This window comes from Salvelinus fontinalis, chromosome 25 (genome assembly GCF_029448725.1).
Source record: "Salvelinus fontinalis isolate EN_2023a chromosome 25, ASM2944872v1, whole genome shotgun sequence".
NCBI classification, from domain to species: Eukaryota; Metazoa; Chordata; class Actinopteri; order Salmoniformes; family Salmonidae; genus Salvelinus; species Salvelinus fontinalis.
In genome coordinates, this window is record NC_074689.1 from 5,890,579 (window position 1) to 5,909,205 (window position 18,627).

Below are 18,627 nucleotides of genomic sequence, written 5' to 3' on the forward strand. Positions count from 1 at the left end.
CCCTGCTGAGGAACACATTGAACAATCATTAGTGTACACACACACACTACGTAATCACGTGTGTCAAATATGTCAATTGAAAAACACTGTGACCGCGTGACATTCTGGGGAGATCCTAACTGCTGTTTTTTTTTTTTTTTTTTGCAGGACAGTACCTGTGAAATCTCATATGAAAAATACTGTGAAATGGGTGAATATTTGAAAAGATTTGGAACTTCATGTAATAAAATCATTGCATGTGAAGTGTTCCAGAAACACATGGTTTCACATGGTTTTTCCGCAAGGGCCTTCTTCCTATTTCCTAGTGTTGTTGTTGCATCTCCGTAAATGGATAGGACAGAAACCAACCACTATATACCACCCAATAATACAACAGGAGGAGAGTGGTGCCAAATTCCACTGAATGAAACAACAGCACATTTTAGCCAATTTAAAAAGGCTCCATGTGGTTTGTGTTAGTGTTGTTACTGCTGTTGTTCCAACCCCAATGTTATTGACTGTTGGACTGTTGCTCGCTGCTTCTCAAAGTCATTTCCAACCGAAGCAAGGGCGTCACACTCCCTTGTTGATCAAGTTCAGACAATGCCAGCGGCGCGGTGTAGTGTAGTGCGGTGCGGGAGCGATGCATAGTGAAATAACAAATCCTTTTTTCCCCGCTCTCATCATGACACCTTTCTATCAAACTGCCTGGCTTTACGAAGGCGAGCTTGTCCGAGCCTGTCCGTCAGTCTAGCGGATGTGCGAGGAGAGCAGATGAAGCCCATCCAGAGTCACACTCTACATCCCAAATGGCACCCTACTCCCCATATTACTCCCTATATAGTGCACTCCTTTTGACCAGAGAGTGCACTAAATAGGGAATAGGCTGCCATTTGGGCCACCGCCTATGTATCTCAGTAGGAAACGCTTGTCATCCTGTGTGAAACACAAAACATGACTAAATGTTTGTGCGAATCATCAATCAACTCTGCTTTGACACTGTCAGAGGTTTCACTGTATCTTCCCTCGATGGTGAACCCAATAAATGACGATGAGCACGATATAGGTAATGATTGGTGGGTGGATTTGGGAGGATATCGACTGGTGTAAATGAGAGAGAGTGGTCGTACCTGCAACGTGGGCCAGGTCTGCAGTGCTGACATTATGAGGGTTGGAGCCCACCCTGAAGGTCACAGCTGGACCCAGCACTCTGAAATATAGAAGCACAAGAGGAAACGCTAGCTACACCCCCAAACTCAGTTTTCTTCAATTCAACCACAGACCGAGGTAGAAAAAGACTGAGAGACAGAGGACGAGAGAGTAGAGTAGAGCGTAGAGAAAGACAGAGTGACTCCCTGAGAGCTTCAGCTACCAGCAAGCTTCAAATCATCTCACATCTTTAATAGCAGCCAGTGGAGGGGGGTTGTTTTTATCTTTCAGTTTGAATTTGAACCAAACACCAAACATGAAAGTGTGGCACTGTACTGCAGCTGAGAACCTTCGCTTTGCCCCTCTGGCTACCCGTCTATTTGCACCCTATGTCCCCACTGTCTAGCTAGTAAACTGAACCCACTCCTCGCTCTCCAATGCAGTATACATGTTTAACTACGCTAATCATGGTCAAAATAGAAACTAACCAGACTGGACAGGATGAAGAAACTCCCTACAGTCACGGTAAAAAAGAAATATCTACAGAAGCATAGCCCCAACTTCAGCAACAGAGAAAAATCCTTCTCTGAGACCAATAGGCAGAAAGCCAACAGCGACTGGTCAAATAAAATATATTCTGCAGGGTTTAATGGTGGTGTGACAAACTTAGGTCTAAGCCAGGGCGTTGTTGTATTGCAATACATTTGAAATACTATGGTACTAAGGTCTTTTACATCTTGCCAGGGAGAAAACCTTTTGCCTGATTACAATATTATGATTCACAAGCCATTGAATCGAAACAGTATCGCAAAAAGAGGTATCACGGTATTCACAATACAGTTTTTTCTCCCAGCCCTTACTGCCCTATATATTACCTTAGTACCTTTGTTTCTATCAAGAACATAAACGGGTTATTTTGCTGTCCCCATCGGAATACCCTTTGAAGAACACTTTTTGGTTCCAGGTAGAACCCATTTAAGTTCCATGTAGAAGTTAAATTCCTTTCCACAGAGGGTTCTACATGGAACTCAAAATAGTTAAACCCAAAAGGGTTATCCTATGGGGACAGCTGAAGAACCCTTTAGGAGCCCTTTTTTTAAAGAGTGTAGAGCAGTGGTTGAGGGGAAAAGTCAGAATCGCAGGAAGCGTGCGGTGTGAAGGGGCATCGTTAGGTGAAGTGACACCCCGCCTCCCCAATATGACCCTCATAAACCCCCTTTATTCAAACTGCATCCCAGATGGCATCCTGTTCCCTACATAGTGCACTACTCTTGTCCGGAACCCTATGGGCCCTGTTCAAAAGTAATGCACTACATAGGGAATAGAGTGCCATTTGGGATGAATTTTAAGTCATTTTTCACCCGTTGTGTTTGGCCTTGGAAGTCTAGTTACTTCCAGCCTCAGTGTATAAACTGGGGGGAGATCCATCATCACACTGCCAGCCTACTGTAACCCAGCCTGAGAGAAAACTATCTGTCACAGCCACCATTGGAGGCATGGGTTGCGTCTCAAATAGCACCCTAATCCCTATATAGTGCACACCTTCACTATATAGGGAATAGTGTGCCTTTTGGGATGCAATCATGGACATAGCTTTGAATGAGCATTGAATTAGCAACTTTCCTCACTGTTACCTGCTTTTGTCAAAGAGAAAAATGCTTCCGTTTAATGCCTTCCAGGGTTCAACATTAACGCTTGTCCACTTGCAAGTAAAACAAATTGTCGGACAAGCAGATTATAGATTTAAATTGTCCGAATGGCCACAACTGCAGGATATATAATACTTGGGATCAGAGACCAGCAGCCTTCCATTGTCAATATCAGTCATAATAATACATTTTATTTTGTGAAGTGGTTCCTTGCATGACACAACACAACTTTCTGTCACTGTTTTGGCATTTTTTATTTTTGAACAAGTGACTGAGCTTTATGACATGTAAAAAATCTGTCCTACTTGTCTGATGGACAACCCAACTAAGAACAAAGGTTCCCACAACTTTAGAGAATGTTCCCTTAAAAGTGTCATTAGGTCACCAACTAAAGTCTTCACAGGAATGTTCCCGTAACATACAAGGAATATTTCCAAGAGACCATGCCCTTAATGTCAAATAGATCATACCCAGAATGTGGTTGATCTAGACATGTTTCTTGAGAATGTAGCAAAAGCATTCGTGTACCTGTTTTCGGTGGGCGAGGAGAACATTCCGTCAACGTCCCACCACAGAACATGGCTGCTATGTTCTCAGAACATAAGTTCTTCATGTTCTAGAGACATCTACAGACATTTCATGGGAATGTTGCAAAACCATTTGTGCCCCCCCCAAAAAAATAATTACAGATCATGTCTTGTTTATTAAGGCCCTGATTGGTGAAACGCTGATCCATTCACAGCTCTTTGTCTGTTGGCAAGGTTAGGGATACTCACACACACAGTGCTTTTAAGACACAGCGTTTTACATTTACACGATTACATTGTGCATGTTCAATTATTTAGTAGTCATTACTCAATATGTCCTCACCTGGGATTTGAACTCACAACCTCTTGGTTCACGGTAGTCCGATCATCCTGCTACAACCATGTCTGTGTAAGGAATATTCTCCTAACCCTCTGGACACAGGAATGCTCTTGCAACATTCTCATGAAACATGTCTAGAACATTAATATCTTATATTCTGAGAACATGACAACCATGTTCTGTGCATGATCGGTGGAACGTTAATGGAATATTCTCTTAACTCTCAGAAAACTGGACGCAGGAATGTTCTTGCAACGTCCCATAACATGTCTACTTCACCTGACTTCTGTTTGCTCTGTCAAATGTTAATATTTTCACAATCTGTCCCACATTCTTCCTGGTGCCAATGGTGTGCCAGGAATCTACGTAGATGCATCTCAAATGAAACGGTTGTGTTATTCTTCCTAAAATAATTGTCTAAATAGACTCTGGAAAAAAGAGTACTTCATGGTGATTGAGTTGGATAAGTTATCTATCAACACTCTGCTGGTGTTCTGTGTAATCGAATGGGGTTTATAAGCTCAGTGCTCATATTAGCTCAGTTGAGGGAAGTGTGTGTGTGTGTTTGTTTATGCACGTGTTCGTACGCGTGTCTGCGTGTACACACGTGTTCGCGCTTGTGCATACATTGGAGTGCGTGTGTGTCAAATCAAATGTTATTTGTCACATGCGACGAATACAACAGGTGTAGACCTGACTGTGAAATGCTTATTTACAAGCCCAACAATGCAGTTAAGAAAATAGAGTTAAGAAAAGATTTACTAAATAGGCTAACATTTAAAAAAAGGACCACAATGAAATAACAATAACGAGGCTATATACAGGGGGTACCGGTACCGAGTCAATGTGCGGGGGTACAGGTTAGTCATGTGTGTATGTGTGTGTGTGTGTGTGTTTGGGTGGGTCCATCAGTTCACCAGGTTCAGTTCAGTTCAGAGTACCTCAGTGTCTGAGGAGGCCACTCCCCCTAGTGTATAGGATCAGTAAAACATTTACGTCATCCTCTGTAGAGCAAAGAACATCAGCATGGGCAAAGTAAAGTGCTGTTTTTATACATAACAGTATCCAATGTAGAAACGTAAAGCCATCCAAAACAAGCACCCCGAAGCTAAACCACCTCATTTGTATTATGATAATCTTTTCATATGGCTCGTATTCTCTCCTCTGCGGAGTATCTCTTTTCACCTCATTCAACCTCATGCCGTACACATACATAGAGAGAATCTTGTAATTGTGCACTACGTAGGCAATAGGGTGCCATTTGGGACGTAACTGTGGTGTCAGTGTGTTCTGACCCTCACTAGCAGCCAGAGTTGGCTCACATCGAGACGGGTGCTTTCATAGTCTCACCTGCTGAGCATACTGGAGAGAAACACGACGAGCTCCGGCTCACATCACAGGCAAACAGACGCCCATCCTTACTCAATAAATATGCTTCGAACACAGTGCATTTAGTCCAAAAGGAGGGAAAAACAGTGCAGACAAAGGATACATTAGCAGGTATCTATATCTCTGTTTATCGGTCTCCTGGAATAGGAGCTAGCTATCATCTCGGTGTGGTATAATAGAGCCAGTCTGGACAGAGACGCACAACTCAACCTCACAAAACCTCGGCACACACAATGCAGCCAGCCATGTCAATGCCTCTCCTTTAGAGAGCAAAATTATTCATTTAGAACTGTTTCTAAAATCAAAGTGTTTTGCAAAAATATAAACGCAAACATGTAAAGTGTCCCATGTTTCATGAGCTGAAATAAAAGATCGCAGAAATGTTCCATATGCACAAAAAGCTTGTTTCTCTCAAATTGTGTGCACAAATTTGTTTCCATCCCTGTTAGTGACAATTTCTCCTCTGCCAAGATAATCCATCCACCTGACAGGTGTGGCATATCAAGAAGCTGGTTAAACAGCTTGATCATTACACAGGTGCACCTTGTGCTGGGGACAATAAAAGGCCATTCTAAAATGTGCAGTTTTGTCACAAAACACAATGCCAAAGATGCATCAAGTTATGAGGGAGCATGCAATTGGAATGGTGACTGCAGGAATGTCCACCAGATCTGTTGCCAGAGAATGTAATATTAATTGATCTACCGTAAGCCGCTTCCAACGTCATTTTGCCTTACAACCACAGACCATGTGTAACCACGCCAGCCCAGGACTTCCACATCCAGCTTCTTCGCCTGCGGGATCATCTAAGACCAGCCACCCTGACAGCTGATGACTACTGAGTATTTCTGTCTGTAATAAAGCCCTTTTGTGGAGAAAAACTCATTCTAACTGTCTGGGCCTGGCTCCTGAGTGGGTGGGCCTATGCCCACCCTGGCCCACCCATGGCTGCACCCCTGCCCAGTCATGTGAAATCCATAGATTAGGGCCTAATGAATGCATTTTAATTGACTGATTTCCTTACATGAACTGTAACTGAGTGAAATAATTGAAATTGTTGCATGTTGCGTTTAAATTTTTGTTTATAATATATATAATGTAAGCCATCAAGCATCCTCTTTTGTCGAACGCGACTTACAGTCACGCATGCATTCATTTCATTTTTATATTGATGGCCCCAGCGGGTCCTTGGCAATGCAAGTGCCATGCTGTACTGAGACACACAGGACCACAATGTAGATCATATGTCATCTTCAACTCACAAATAATGGTACTAAGCACCTGAATAGCAGTAGGCATTTATAGAAACAAGGCATACTGTTTGCGTCTCTGGCATCTTTCATATGATACTGTTCTGTGAGAAGTAACCAGACTTGCCTTCTCCTGGAGTAGAGGCTTGAAAGGCTTATCAGACTCAGTTCGTACATGTCTTCTCTGCCTCCTATGGCCTGGTTCCAGCAGCACAGAACTACCAGGAGAAACTAGCTGGGTTCAAGGATAGTTCACCTAGTCAATAAAACATTAACACTGCTGTCTCTCTCCAGTGGGATTCTGTGTGAGTGAGTGTGTGTGCGCGCATGTGTGTGAGTGCAGGCGTCCGTGTGTTTATGCGTGTGTGCTTGTGTCTGTGTATTAATGCGTGTGTGCATGCGTGCGTACGTGTGTGTGTGTGTGTGTGTGTGTGTGTGTGCATGCTTATGTACTTGCGCGTGTGAACGTGTGTGTTTCCCATGTGTTTTCACAACAAATACCATATTATTAAGAACCATGACTGTTTTTTAAATGTGTTTAGAGGTATCAACAACAATAAGGCAGTGATGTGGCAGGGAAGCACAATCAAGAGCTGCCCAGTGACACGAGCCTAACGGACGAGCTAAACTACTTCTATGCTCGCTTCAAAGCAAATAACACTGAAACATGCAAGAGAGCACCAGCTGTACCGGAAGACTGTGTGATCATGCTCTCCGCAGCCGATGTGAGTAAGACCTTAGACAGGACAATATTCACAAGGCCGCAGGGCCAGATGGATTACCAGGACGTGTACTGCGTGCATGCGTTGACCAACAAGCAAGTGTCTTCACTGACATTTTCAACTCTGTCCAAGTCTGTAATACAACATGTTTTTTAGCAGACCACCATAGTGCCTGTGCCCAAGAACACTAAGGTAACCTGCCTAAATGACTACCGACCCCGTAGCACTCACGTCTGTAGCCATGAAGTGTTTTGAAAGGCTGGTCATGGCTCACATTAACAACATCATCCCAGAAACCCTAGACCCACTCCAATTTGCATACCAACTCAACAGATCCACAGATGATGCAGTCTCTACTGCACTCCACACTGGCCTTTCGCACCTGGACAGAAGGAACACCTATGTGAGAATACTATTCAGTGACTACAGCTCAGCATTCAACACCATAGTGCCCTCAAAGCTTATCAATAAGCTAAGGCCCCTGGAACCTAACACCTCCCTCTGCAACTGGATCCTGGACTTCCTGACGGGCCGCCCCCAGGTGGTAAGGGTAGGCAACAACACTTCCGCCACGCTGATCCTCAACACAGGGGCCCCTCAGGGGTGCGTGCTCAGTCCCCTCCTGTACTCCCTGTTCACTCATGACGGCTAGGCACGGCTCCAACACCCTCATAAAATTTGGTGATGACACAACAGTGGCAGGCCTGATCACCGACAACGATGAGGCAGCCTATAGGGAGGAGGTCAGAGACCTGGCCGTGTGGTGCCAGGACAACAACCTCTCCCTCAACGTGATCAAGACAAAGGAGATGATTGTGGACTACAGGAAAAAGAGGGCCAAGCATGCCTCCATTCCCATCAACGGGGCAGTAGTGGAGCAGGTTGAGAGCTTCAAGTTCCTTGGTGTCCATATCGCCAACAAACTAACATGGTCCAAGCACACCATGACAGTTGTGAAGCGGGCACGACAAAACCTATTCCCCCTCAGGAGACTGAAAAGATTTGGCATGGGTCCTCAGATCCTCAAAAGGTTCTACAGCTGCACCATCGAGAGCATCCTGACTGGTTGCATCACTGCCCGGAATGGCAACTGCTCGGCCTTCAACCGCAAGGCACTACAGATGTTAGTGCGAACAGCCCAGTACATCACTGGGGTCAAGCTTCCTGCCATTCAGGACCTCTATACCAGGCGGTGTCAGAGGAAGGCCCTGAAAATTGTCAAAGACTCCAGCCACCCTAGTCATAGGCTGTTCTCTCTGCTACCACATGGCAAGCGGTACCGGAGCGCCAAGTCTAGGTCCAAAAGGCTTCTAAACAGCTTCTACCCCCAAGCAATAAGAGTCAGAAACATCTAGTCAAATGGCTGCCCAGACTATTCACACTGCCACTCTATGTTGTCATCTATGCATAGTCACTTTATTTAACTCTACCTATGTGTACATACTACCTCAACTAACTGTGCCCCCGCACATTGACTCTGTACCGGCACCCCCCTGTATATATTGTTCTTTTTTTACAGCTCCTCTTTAATTACTTATTTTTTGAAACTGCACTGTCAGTTAGGGACTCGTAACCGAGTCTACACTAAATTGCACTACAATTTGATTTAATGTGAATCCAACAGAATCCAATACAGAATATGACCTGATCAAATGTAGTGCAATATATAGGGAATAGGCTTCCGTTTGGGAAGCATCCTATACAGTATGTGGAGGTAATTAGAGCTGATTTCTCTTTCCAGAGGAACACAAACACACAAAGGTCAGAATAAGAAAAAACGTCTACGCACTCCGCTACTGCACTGCAGGGGCAGCTTCAAACACAGTGCTCCTGTTTCTGGAGTCCTGGACAACCTTTATTCTGTTCCCTGAGCTTACATCAGAGATTTTTTAACAAAAAAACATCTTCCTCTTCAGAATTTGAAATGGTCTTTTATTTTAGACCAGGGGTGTCAAACTTAATTCCCAGAGGGCCGTGTGTCTGCTGCTTTTCTGCAGTTGCTACATCCATTTTAGGACTTTAAAGTAAGGATATATAGCCATTGATTCTAGAAGAATATAATTTATAAATGCCTCATGAGCTTAGTGAATCTCTCTTAACCCACCTGAAACCAAAATATAAGCTTGTTTTACTCCAATGGATGTAATGTAAACGAAGTAACTGTAAACAAACACAGCTTCAAAACATCGTTTGAACTATCATTTCGATTTCATAGATGGTCAGTCTTTTCATCCATAGCTCCTTCTATGAATTTTATATTTATCCAGCCCCATCCTCGAGCTGTTCATCAAAACAGTGGCTTGATTTTCACGCTGTTATTGTTTAAAATGCAGATTGCCTCTTTAACACCTCGACAACCAGATGAGGGGAGTTTCTACCCAATCAATGACCTTCATTGATCAATCAAGTACAAAGGAGGAGTTAGACACCCCTGGTTTGAAGGTCATGTCGACAATACTTTCCAGTCCCACTTTTCGACAACAATAAAAACACAAAGTGTGTGTGCATTAGTGCATGGGTCCTGTGTGTCCTGTAATACATACGAGAGTTGGAGAATGTTGGCCACATGGAGGTTGATCCTCCGACCCACATGTTCCATCAGGTCCAAGCCCTGGTCAGAGGTGAGGGAGCTGGGGGGAGGACAGACAGAGAGAAAGCACGGTATCAGACACAAAGCTCCTTTATATTACAACCAACCAGTCACAGAACCGGCAACATCTAGCCCTAATTGGCATATCTGGGTTTCCACATGTAACTGACATGTACATAAATTAACAAGACACACACAACCAAGCTCGCATAATGTATAGATGTGCACACACACACACATGCATGCAAGCACGCAAACGCAAGCACACACACAAACAGCCTTGCACCAGTGGAATAGGGATCAGGTGCCTCTTCTGGCTTGGTAAACAACCTGCATTTTCCAGCAATGAGACAAGCAGTAAGGTGCAAATGGAACCCGCGTGAGGTGTAATATAGGCGTTCTTCACTCTCTCACACACACACACACACACACACACACACACACACACACACACACACACACACACACACACACACACACACACACACACACACACACACACACACACACACACACACACACACACACACACACACACACACACACACCACACACACTGAGCTGAGTAATAATGTGGAAATGTAATGGATGTGTGAAAGTGTAATGGCTCTATGATAAAGCCATGCTCCATCTGAGCTCAGTCCAGTGGCTGCTCTCTCACACAGTGAGGAAATCACCCAAGGAAACAGAGTCTGCATTCCAAATGGCCCCACATTCCCTACATAGTGCACTACTTTTGACCAGACTTTTGGGACCTGGTCAAAAGTGGGCACTGTACAAGGAATAGGTTGTCAGAGCAAACAAAGCATTCTGTAGGCAGCTCTGTATGCAGGAAATGACAGGGCTAAACACAGATCGTTGGAGTTAAAGATGACATGTACACTGCCTTCAGAAAGTATTCACACCCCTTGACTTTTTCCATATTTTGTAGTGTTACAAAGTGGGATTCAAATGGATGTAATTGTCATTTCTTTTGTCAATGATCTACACAAAAAACTCTGTCATGTCAAAGTGTTAGAAACATGCTAACATGTATTTTTTTAGTCTATTGGAGAAAAAAACCTAATATATCTTGATTAGACAAGTATTGAACCCCCTGCGTCAATACATGTTAGAATCACCTTTGGCAGCGATTGCAGCTGTGACTCTTTCTGGCTAAGTCTCTAAGAGCTTTTACGATATCTGGAGTGCACAATATTTAAAACATTCTTCAAGCTGTTCAGGGGAGAATAACAGATTTTTACCTAGTCAGCTCAGGGATTTGATCTAGCAACCTTGCAGTTACTGGCTCAACACTCTAACCACTAGGCTACCTGCCGGCCAGTTAATAACTGCACCATACTCAAAGGGATATTCAAATTCAATAGATATCTTCTTTGTGAACCATTGGAAAACCTCCCTGGTCTTTTGGTTGAATCTCTGCTTGAAATTCACTGGTCGACTGAGGGACCTTACAGATAATTGTATGTGTGGGGTACAGTGATGGGGTAGTCATTTAAAAAGAATGTTAAACACCATTGTTGCACAGAGAGCGAGTCCATGCAACTTATTATGTGACTTGTTAAGCACATTTGTACTCCTGAACTTATTTAGCCTTGCCATAACAAAAGGGTGGAATAGACAATTTAGCGTTCCATTTTTCAATAATTTGTTAACATTTCTAAAAACATAATTCCACGTTGACATTATGGGGTATTGTGTGTAGATCAGTGACACAAAATCTCAATCTAATTCATTTTAAATGCAGGCTGTAACAACAAAATCTAGAAAAGTCAAGGGGTGTGAATACTTTCTGAAGGCGCAGTACAGTATGTAGGCTACACAATATTGCGTTTAAATTTTGCATAATCTGTGTACACAATTTGAATTTTAATTGCTTTTCGGGGGGTCTTTTGTCATATGTTTTGCCTTTAAAAGAATTAAAAGACTCTTGTAATACTAAGATAATATTGGGCTAACAATGACCATACCAACCAATAACAATACACACAATTGTAAATCTAAACTGGTGTGCATCCTCAGATAGTTTACTGGCCTGTTTACACATAATTGTAACATCCTCTAATAACGTATTACATCTATCACCATGGGGCGCTTGATTTACTCTACCTTAAAGAAAGTGAAGTTCTCTTTTTCTGTTTTGAGAGCTTTTGAAAGTTAAAGATTCAACCAAGTGATTCCAGACACGTTCGGCTCCCTCTGCGGTATTTCTAATAACTGGAGATCTCTAGGAGTGACTTGGTTGTTGATGCTAGCACTTTTCCTCTTGGTTCTCTCTCTCCTCTCCATCTCATCCCCATCTTCCTCCCATCCCCCCACCACAATGTCAGGAGCTGTCAGATAAGCAAGTTAGCCTGGCCCCGCTGCGGGTGGGGAAGGAGATGGCTATAACAACTGCACAATCATCAGGTCTGCAGAAAACTCTGGAGACCATAGTAGGCAGGTTCCTGCTAGCTACAGCAGCATCGGGCTGGGGATGCAGGAAGAGGGGGAGGAGAAGATGGAAGAGAGAGAGAAAAGTCTGTCTGGAAGGTGAACTGTTCCTCTTGTCTCCCCTGACTGTGTGTGTGTGTTAGTGAGTGTGGACGCACGCAGTGGGGTGTCTGAGATGTGGCCCATCAAGCCCGGATGGCCGGTGGCGAGCGCCCCTCCCCAAGAAAGCGAGAGGCGTGCTGTTTAACAGGTAAAGGACAGCGCTCTGACACTCTCCCTGATAACGTCAGAAAGGGATTTGAGAAAGTGCCACAGGCGAAACACAGTTGATAGAAACCTATCTTGCGGTGTGAGGCTGAGCCGAGTGGAGACTGACTCTGGTGCCCTTTGCTGACACCATATCATCATGAACACTGTAATTCAGTGCGGTAATACCCACACACTGAAGGACTAATCATCACAGCTATTGTGACCAAGTGCACCACCAAGGATATCAAGCGATCATTCTCTATAAAAATAAAAAGTTTGTATATGTCTGTGTTGTTTTGAAAGATGTATGCTTTTTCAACAGCAGCATGAATTTAGGCAACAAAGATTGCTTTAGGCCTATTTTAACCACAGTATGCCCAACAATAAAACAATTATGAGGTGAAAAGAAAATAGGAAACACACGGAGCTGGAGATAACTGCTCATTGTGAAGTTAAAGTATAAATACATACATTATGTTTGGTAAATAGCAGCAAGTATAATCTTCACCATACTCACTCTGTGTCTGTAATGATGTAGCCAAAGTCGCCGAGGTGGTTTTTCCCTTGATGTGACTTCGAGTAAGCTTTGACCCCCATATGCACCACCTCCTCCTCCTCCTGGAGTCGCATGTCCTGTTTCTGTGGCTCTGCAAGGAGATTCTTCTTCTGTGGTTTATCTGCCAGGAGGTCTGTCTCAGCCTCCAGAGGAGGAGGAGCTTTGGTACCGTGGATCCACCTCTCCACCTCGGAGTCTACCATGGATTCAGAAGCCTGGACATCCATCGGTTGGTCTGGAGATCTATGCTCTCCTCCTATGGCCATGTACCTCTCCACCCAGGGGTGTTGTACAGGCACCTGGCCCTGTGTGGTCCTGCTTCTCACATTCTCCAGACCTACTGTTCTCTGGCCCTCAATAGAGGGGCCGCCTGCTGCCCCAGCACCATCAACCTCCATCTGTGCATCTGGCTCATCACTGAAGGGGTCCATATTGAGGTACTCCAACAGCTTACTGACGAAGCCTGGGTCCTGTGGTAGGATATGGCAACCATAGACATAGAATCACTTCTAAAAAGGCCACCGGTCCACGAATTTCAGACCCATTGACTTGAACGGGGAAAACCGTTCTAGTGATTCTATTTCTATGATAGCAACACAGGGATTAGACACTGGTGCTCTAACACTGCACTGAAAAATATAAAGTATTAAAACAACATGATTGTGTAATGAAACCATAAAAGTAGTGCACCTAAGCTGATATCTGGTGTTTGGACGGTGTTGAAATGTAAACCCAATGTAAGTGTTAAAATACTCAGATTGTGTTTTAAAACAGAAATGTAGTACTCTGAAACAGCCAAAGTGGTGCTTCAACCTGAATATTGGTGTTTTTGAGAGTGCTGTGAAAACACCATATGGGGTTTCAGTGCATGTAAAAGGCAGAATCAACAAACTGTATTTCTAAACCATCGATTTGTATGAGAAACACAAATAGTTTACAGCCCTATTGATTGATGATACGGGCCTTATTATGCTTTATTTTAACAGATTAGAAACAGGATGGGCAGTAAGATGGTACATTTCGTTGATATGTACCATATAAACTAAGAAATTGTTCTGGGTTACATTGAAGTTGACAAAAAAAACACACAAAAAAACAGTGCCTTCGAAAAGTATTCAGATCCCTTGACTTTTTCCACATTTGATAAATTACAGCCTTATTCTAAAATGGATTAAATAAAACAAATTCCTCAGCAATCTACACCCAATAACCAATAATGACTAAGCAAAACAGTTTTTTTGTCATTTTAGCAAATGTGTTAAAAACAAAAAACAGAAATTCCTTATTTACAAAAGTATTCAGACCCTTTGGTATGAGACTCGAAATTGAGCTCAGGTGCATCCTGTTTCCATTGATCATCCTTTAGACGTTTTTACAACTGATTGGAGTCCACCTGTGGTAAATTAAATTAATTGGATATGATTTCGAAAAGGCACACAACTGTCTATATAAAGTTGACAGTGCATGTCAGAGCAAAAACCAAGCCATGAGGTCGAAGGAATTGTCAGTTGAGGTCCGAGACTAGATTGTGTCGAGGCACAGATGTGGTGAAGGGTACCAAAACATTTACGCAGCATTGAAGGTCTCCAAGAACACAGTGGCCTCCATCTTTATTACATGGAAAAAGTTTGAAACCACCAAGACTCTTCCTAGAGCTGGCCGCCCCCGGCCAAACTGAGCAATCGAGGGAGAAGGGCATTGGTCAGGGAGGTGACCAAGAACCCGATGGTCAATCTGACAGAGCTCTAGAGTTCCTCTATGGAGATGGGAGAAGCTTCCAGAAGGATAACTGCCTCTGCAGCACTCCACCAATTAGTCCTTTATGGTAGAGTGGCCAGACGGAAGCCACTCCTCAGAAAAGGCACATGACTGCCCACTTGGAGTTTGCCAAAATGCACCTAAAAACTCTCAGACCGGGAGAAACAAGATTCTCTGGTCTGATGAAACCAAGATTGAACTCTTTGGCCTGAATGTCAAGCGTCACATCTGGAGGAAACCTGGCACCATCCCTACAGTGAAGCATGGTGGTGGCAGCATCATGCTGTGGGGATGTTTTTCAGCGGCAGGGACTGGGAGACTAGTCAGGATCGAGGGAAAGATGAACGGAGCAAAGTACAGAGAGATCCTTGATGAAAACCTGCTCCAGAGTGCTCAGGACCTCAGGCTGGGGCTAAGATTCACCTTAAAACAGGACAACGACACTAAGCGCACAGACAAGACAACGCAGGAGTGGCTTCGAGACAAGTCTCTGAATGTCCTTGAGTGGCCCAGCCAGAGCCCGGACTTGAACCCGATCAAACATCATTGGAGAGACCTGAAAATAGCTGTTCAGCGACGCTCCCCATCCAACCTAACAGAGCTTGAGAGGATCCTGCACAGAAGAACGGGAGAAACTACCCAAATTCAGGTGTGCCAAGCTTGTAGCGTCATAACCAGGAAGGCTCTAGGCTGTAATCGATGCCAAAGGTGCTTCAACAAAGTACTGAGTAAAGGGTCTGAATACTTATGTAAATGTGATATTTCAGTTTTTTGTTTTTATATAAATTGTAAAAAAAAAAATATATATATGTTTTTGCTTTGTCATTATGGGCTATTGTGTGTAGATTGATGAGGGGGGGGAATTCATCCATTTTAGAATGTCTGTAACCTAACAAAATGTGGACAAAGTCAAGGGGTCTGCATACTTTCCAAAGGCACTGCATACAAGCCCGTGGTCTAGCGGTAAACCCACCCACTTTAGACAGGTCACCCCTCTCCCCACCGGGGTTAGATTCCCGCTCCAACCCTTCAATCTTTTTCTCCCACCTATCTGTATCCACTCTGTCATTTCATAACTGTGTCAAAATACACTCAAAATATATTTGAAAAAATGTATGCAAAACGTTTCAATTTCATATCAGCAAAATAATGTAAATCCAAGTTAATATGTTGCTCAAAATGTAAGTATCTTTCATTAGGATAACTAAAGAGAGACAAAGTGATTGAACTCATTGGAAGTCTTTGGTTGTAATCTCTTTGCATTTCCTAGTTTGCCACGTGACTGTTTTTTGAGGATTGTGGGTAATTCACAATTTCTTGACTTTAGGATTCTATCACAAATGTTGTATAAATGTTTGAAGAAAGAATATTACGCTTGTTGTGCTATGAGGTGTAATGGATCATGATGAACGGATATGAAAACCATCAGGCAAATTGACCTTCAATGAGGACAGCAGCCATACCCACATTCATGACTACAATATCAGTGGAAAATGCAGTCCTCAATTCCAGCAGATTACCTGCCAATTACTGCTGGTGGTTTGAACCCTGTGCTTGACATTGCCTGCCAAAATGGTGTTTAATATCAAATCGAACACATAAAACAATGTTAAACATTAAGACACTTCAGATAAAGGGATACACTTCTGCACTAGACAGGATTCATAACATCATAATGGTGTTCAGAAGCGTTAGAGCACGTCAAACTCATTCCACGGAGGACTGAGTGTCTGTGGGTTTTTCCTCCTCCCTTGTACTTGACTGATGAATTAAGGTCACTAATTAGTAAATAACTCTCCTCACCTGGTTGTCTAGGGCTTAATTGAAAATAAATAACTACAACCTGCAGACACTTGGCACTCCATGGAATGAGTTTGACACCCCGGCTTTATAGAGAGGAAACGAACTACACCTTTAGAGAAGGCATCTAATTCTGCACTAAACAGGACTCGAAAAAACTAAAATAGTGTTTTAAACCTTTTCTTTTAGTGCTCCCAGTCCCTGGCAACATGTTGCACAACACTTGATTTCGTTGTGTTACAACTCACCATGTAATGTTTCAGAACATCTCAGGATGATGTGTATCAAAACTCCAGCCAAGTTAAGTTTCCGTCTCCTTGAAGTTGGCTGAAGCTCAGTTGCCACTAGTTTTGGTGTTACAAAGCACTTCATTTTAACAGTGTGCTCTCTATTTTACTGCAAAGGTTTTGCTTTATAAGACGAGTGAACCTATTTTTAAATTGAAGGGTTTTGTTCCATGAGAAAATAATGTGTTTCCATTAAGGCTGAGGGTTTAAAGAAGTAATTCAATGAAAGTTCAACGTGAACTGTTTCTTTTCCTTCCTTTTAGACATCATTCTGTTCAACAGATACAAAGGTTTCAAAATGCTGACTGAAATGTCCATGCAAACACTTACTTCAATGATTTGTGTCAGTACTGGTATACTACTGTTTCTAAAAAGTTTAAAGAAGGGTTATTTTAAAGTTACGCAAGCAAATATTTAATATGAAACAGATAGGACAGAAAACAAGTTTTACAAACCTTAAACATCCGCAGACTGATATTTTTATAAGAATCTCTTTGAAATCATAGTGAACAGACTGATATTCTTTCCGTTGAAAGTGGTAATTCATTTGAAAGTGGTAATTTACCTTCAAATGTCTATCATTAGAGTTTTATATAGTCCTTTCATCAATGAGTGGCAATTGAAGGAGCGGTTGCTAAAAACATGATGTGAATTAGGCCTACCTTGTCGTCTGGCTCAGAGTCTGCATCCTCCATTGGTTGCCCTGTAAAAATCAGAATGTGTGAGGGGAAAACATTCACAAGATAAAATACAAATTCCCATTGTTTTCCACAAAACAGTGGACAATTAAACTTGCTAAAGTTAAGGCTTTACGGCTAATAACCAAACAATACAAAACTTTTTCACACAGGTTTTACTTTACTTTCAACCTGGTGATAAATGCAAGTGTACCTTTATGTCTGTCTGTTAACTCTTGTGGACAGTTTACGTAACATAAATGGTACCTTAACCATCTGTCGACAATTTCTCCAGTGAGTTGGTTTTTAGCCACTGGTCATTTGTTCGAATCACTATTTAGCCGAATGTTGGAAGGGGAAGGGACATTTGGCTCAAAGACTTGACTGGAACTTGCAGAGAGAGGGGAGTGGAGCAACCATCCTGCTTCAGCTCCTCGTTCTAGTCTCTCCCCCAGAACCGAATTGAATAGTTGGTGCGAGATTTTCACTCTGGATTGCCTAGGCTAATCTGACCATGACTTGTGAAATATGTGCTGTGATATATACACCAAGACAGTCGTGAAGAGGGCACGACAAAACCTATTCCCCCTCCAGGAGACTGAAAACATTTGGCATGGGTCCTCAGATCCGCAAAAGGTTCTACAGCTGCAACATCGAGAGCATCCTGACGGGTTGCATGACTGCCTGGTACGGCAACTGCTCGGCCTCCGACCGCAAGGCACTACAGAGGGTAGTGTGTACGGCCCAGTACATCACTGGGGCTAAACTGCCTGCCATTCAGGACCTCTACACCAGGCAGTGTCAGAAGAAGACCGTAAAAATTGTCAGACTGCAGCCACAGAAGCAAATTGCACCCTAGTCATAGAATGTTCTCTCTGCTACCGCACGGCAAGCGGTCCCGGAGTGCCAAGTCTAGGACCAAACGGCTTCTCAACCCCCAAGCCATAAGACTCCTAAACAGGTAATCAAATGGCTACCTGGACTATTAGCATTGTGACCCCCCGCCAACCCCTCTTTTACGCTGCTGCTACTCTCTGTTTATCATCTACGCATAGTCACTTTAACTATACCTACATGTTGAATATTACCTCAATTAGCCTGACTAAACGGTGCCCCCGCACATTGACTCTGTACCGGTAACACCTGTATATAGTCTCGCTACTGTTATTTTCACTGTCATTTTACTGTTTTTTATTTTTATTTATTTACTTATCTAATAACTCTTTTTTACTTAAAAATTGCATTGTTGGTTAAGGGCTTGTAAGTAAGCAT

The 18,627-nt window shown here is 43.1% G+C and overlaps 1 protein-coding gene across 1 annotated transcript in view; it reads right to left on the bottom strand.

The window, feature by feature from the left end:
• LOC129822798 (receptor-type tyrosine-protein phosphatase N2-like) overlaps positions 1 to 18,627 on the bottom strand; it is a 264,670-nt gene that overhangs the window by 149,715 nt on the left and 96,328 nt on the right. Inside the window, exons 7-10 of the mRNA XM_055881221.1 lie at positions 17,341 to 17,381; positions 12,795 to 13,303; positions 9,549 to 9,635; positions 1,110 to 1,189 (exon numbers count right to left, since the gene is read on the bottom strand). Coding sequence (XP_055737196.1) covers positions 1,110 to 1,189; positions 9,549 to 9,635; positions 12,795 to 13,303; positions 17,341 to 17,381 — 717 coding nt within the window. The remainder of the gene's footprint in view (positions 1 to 1,109; positions 1,190 to 9,548; positions 9,636 to 12,794; positions 13,304 to 17,340; positions 17,382 to 18,627) is intronic.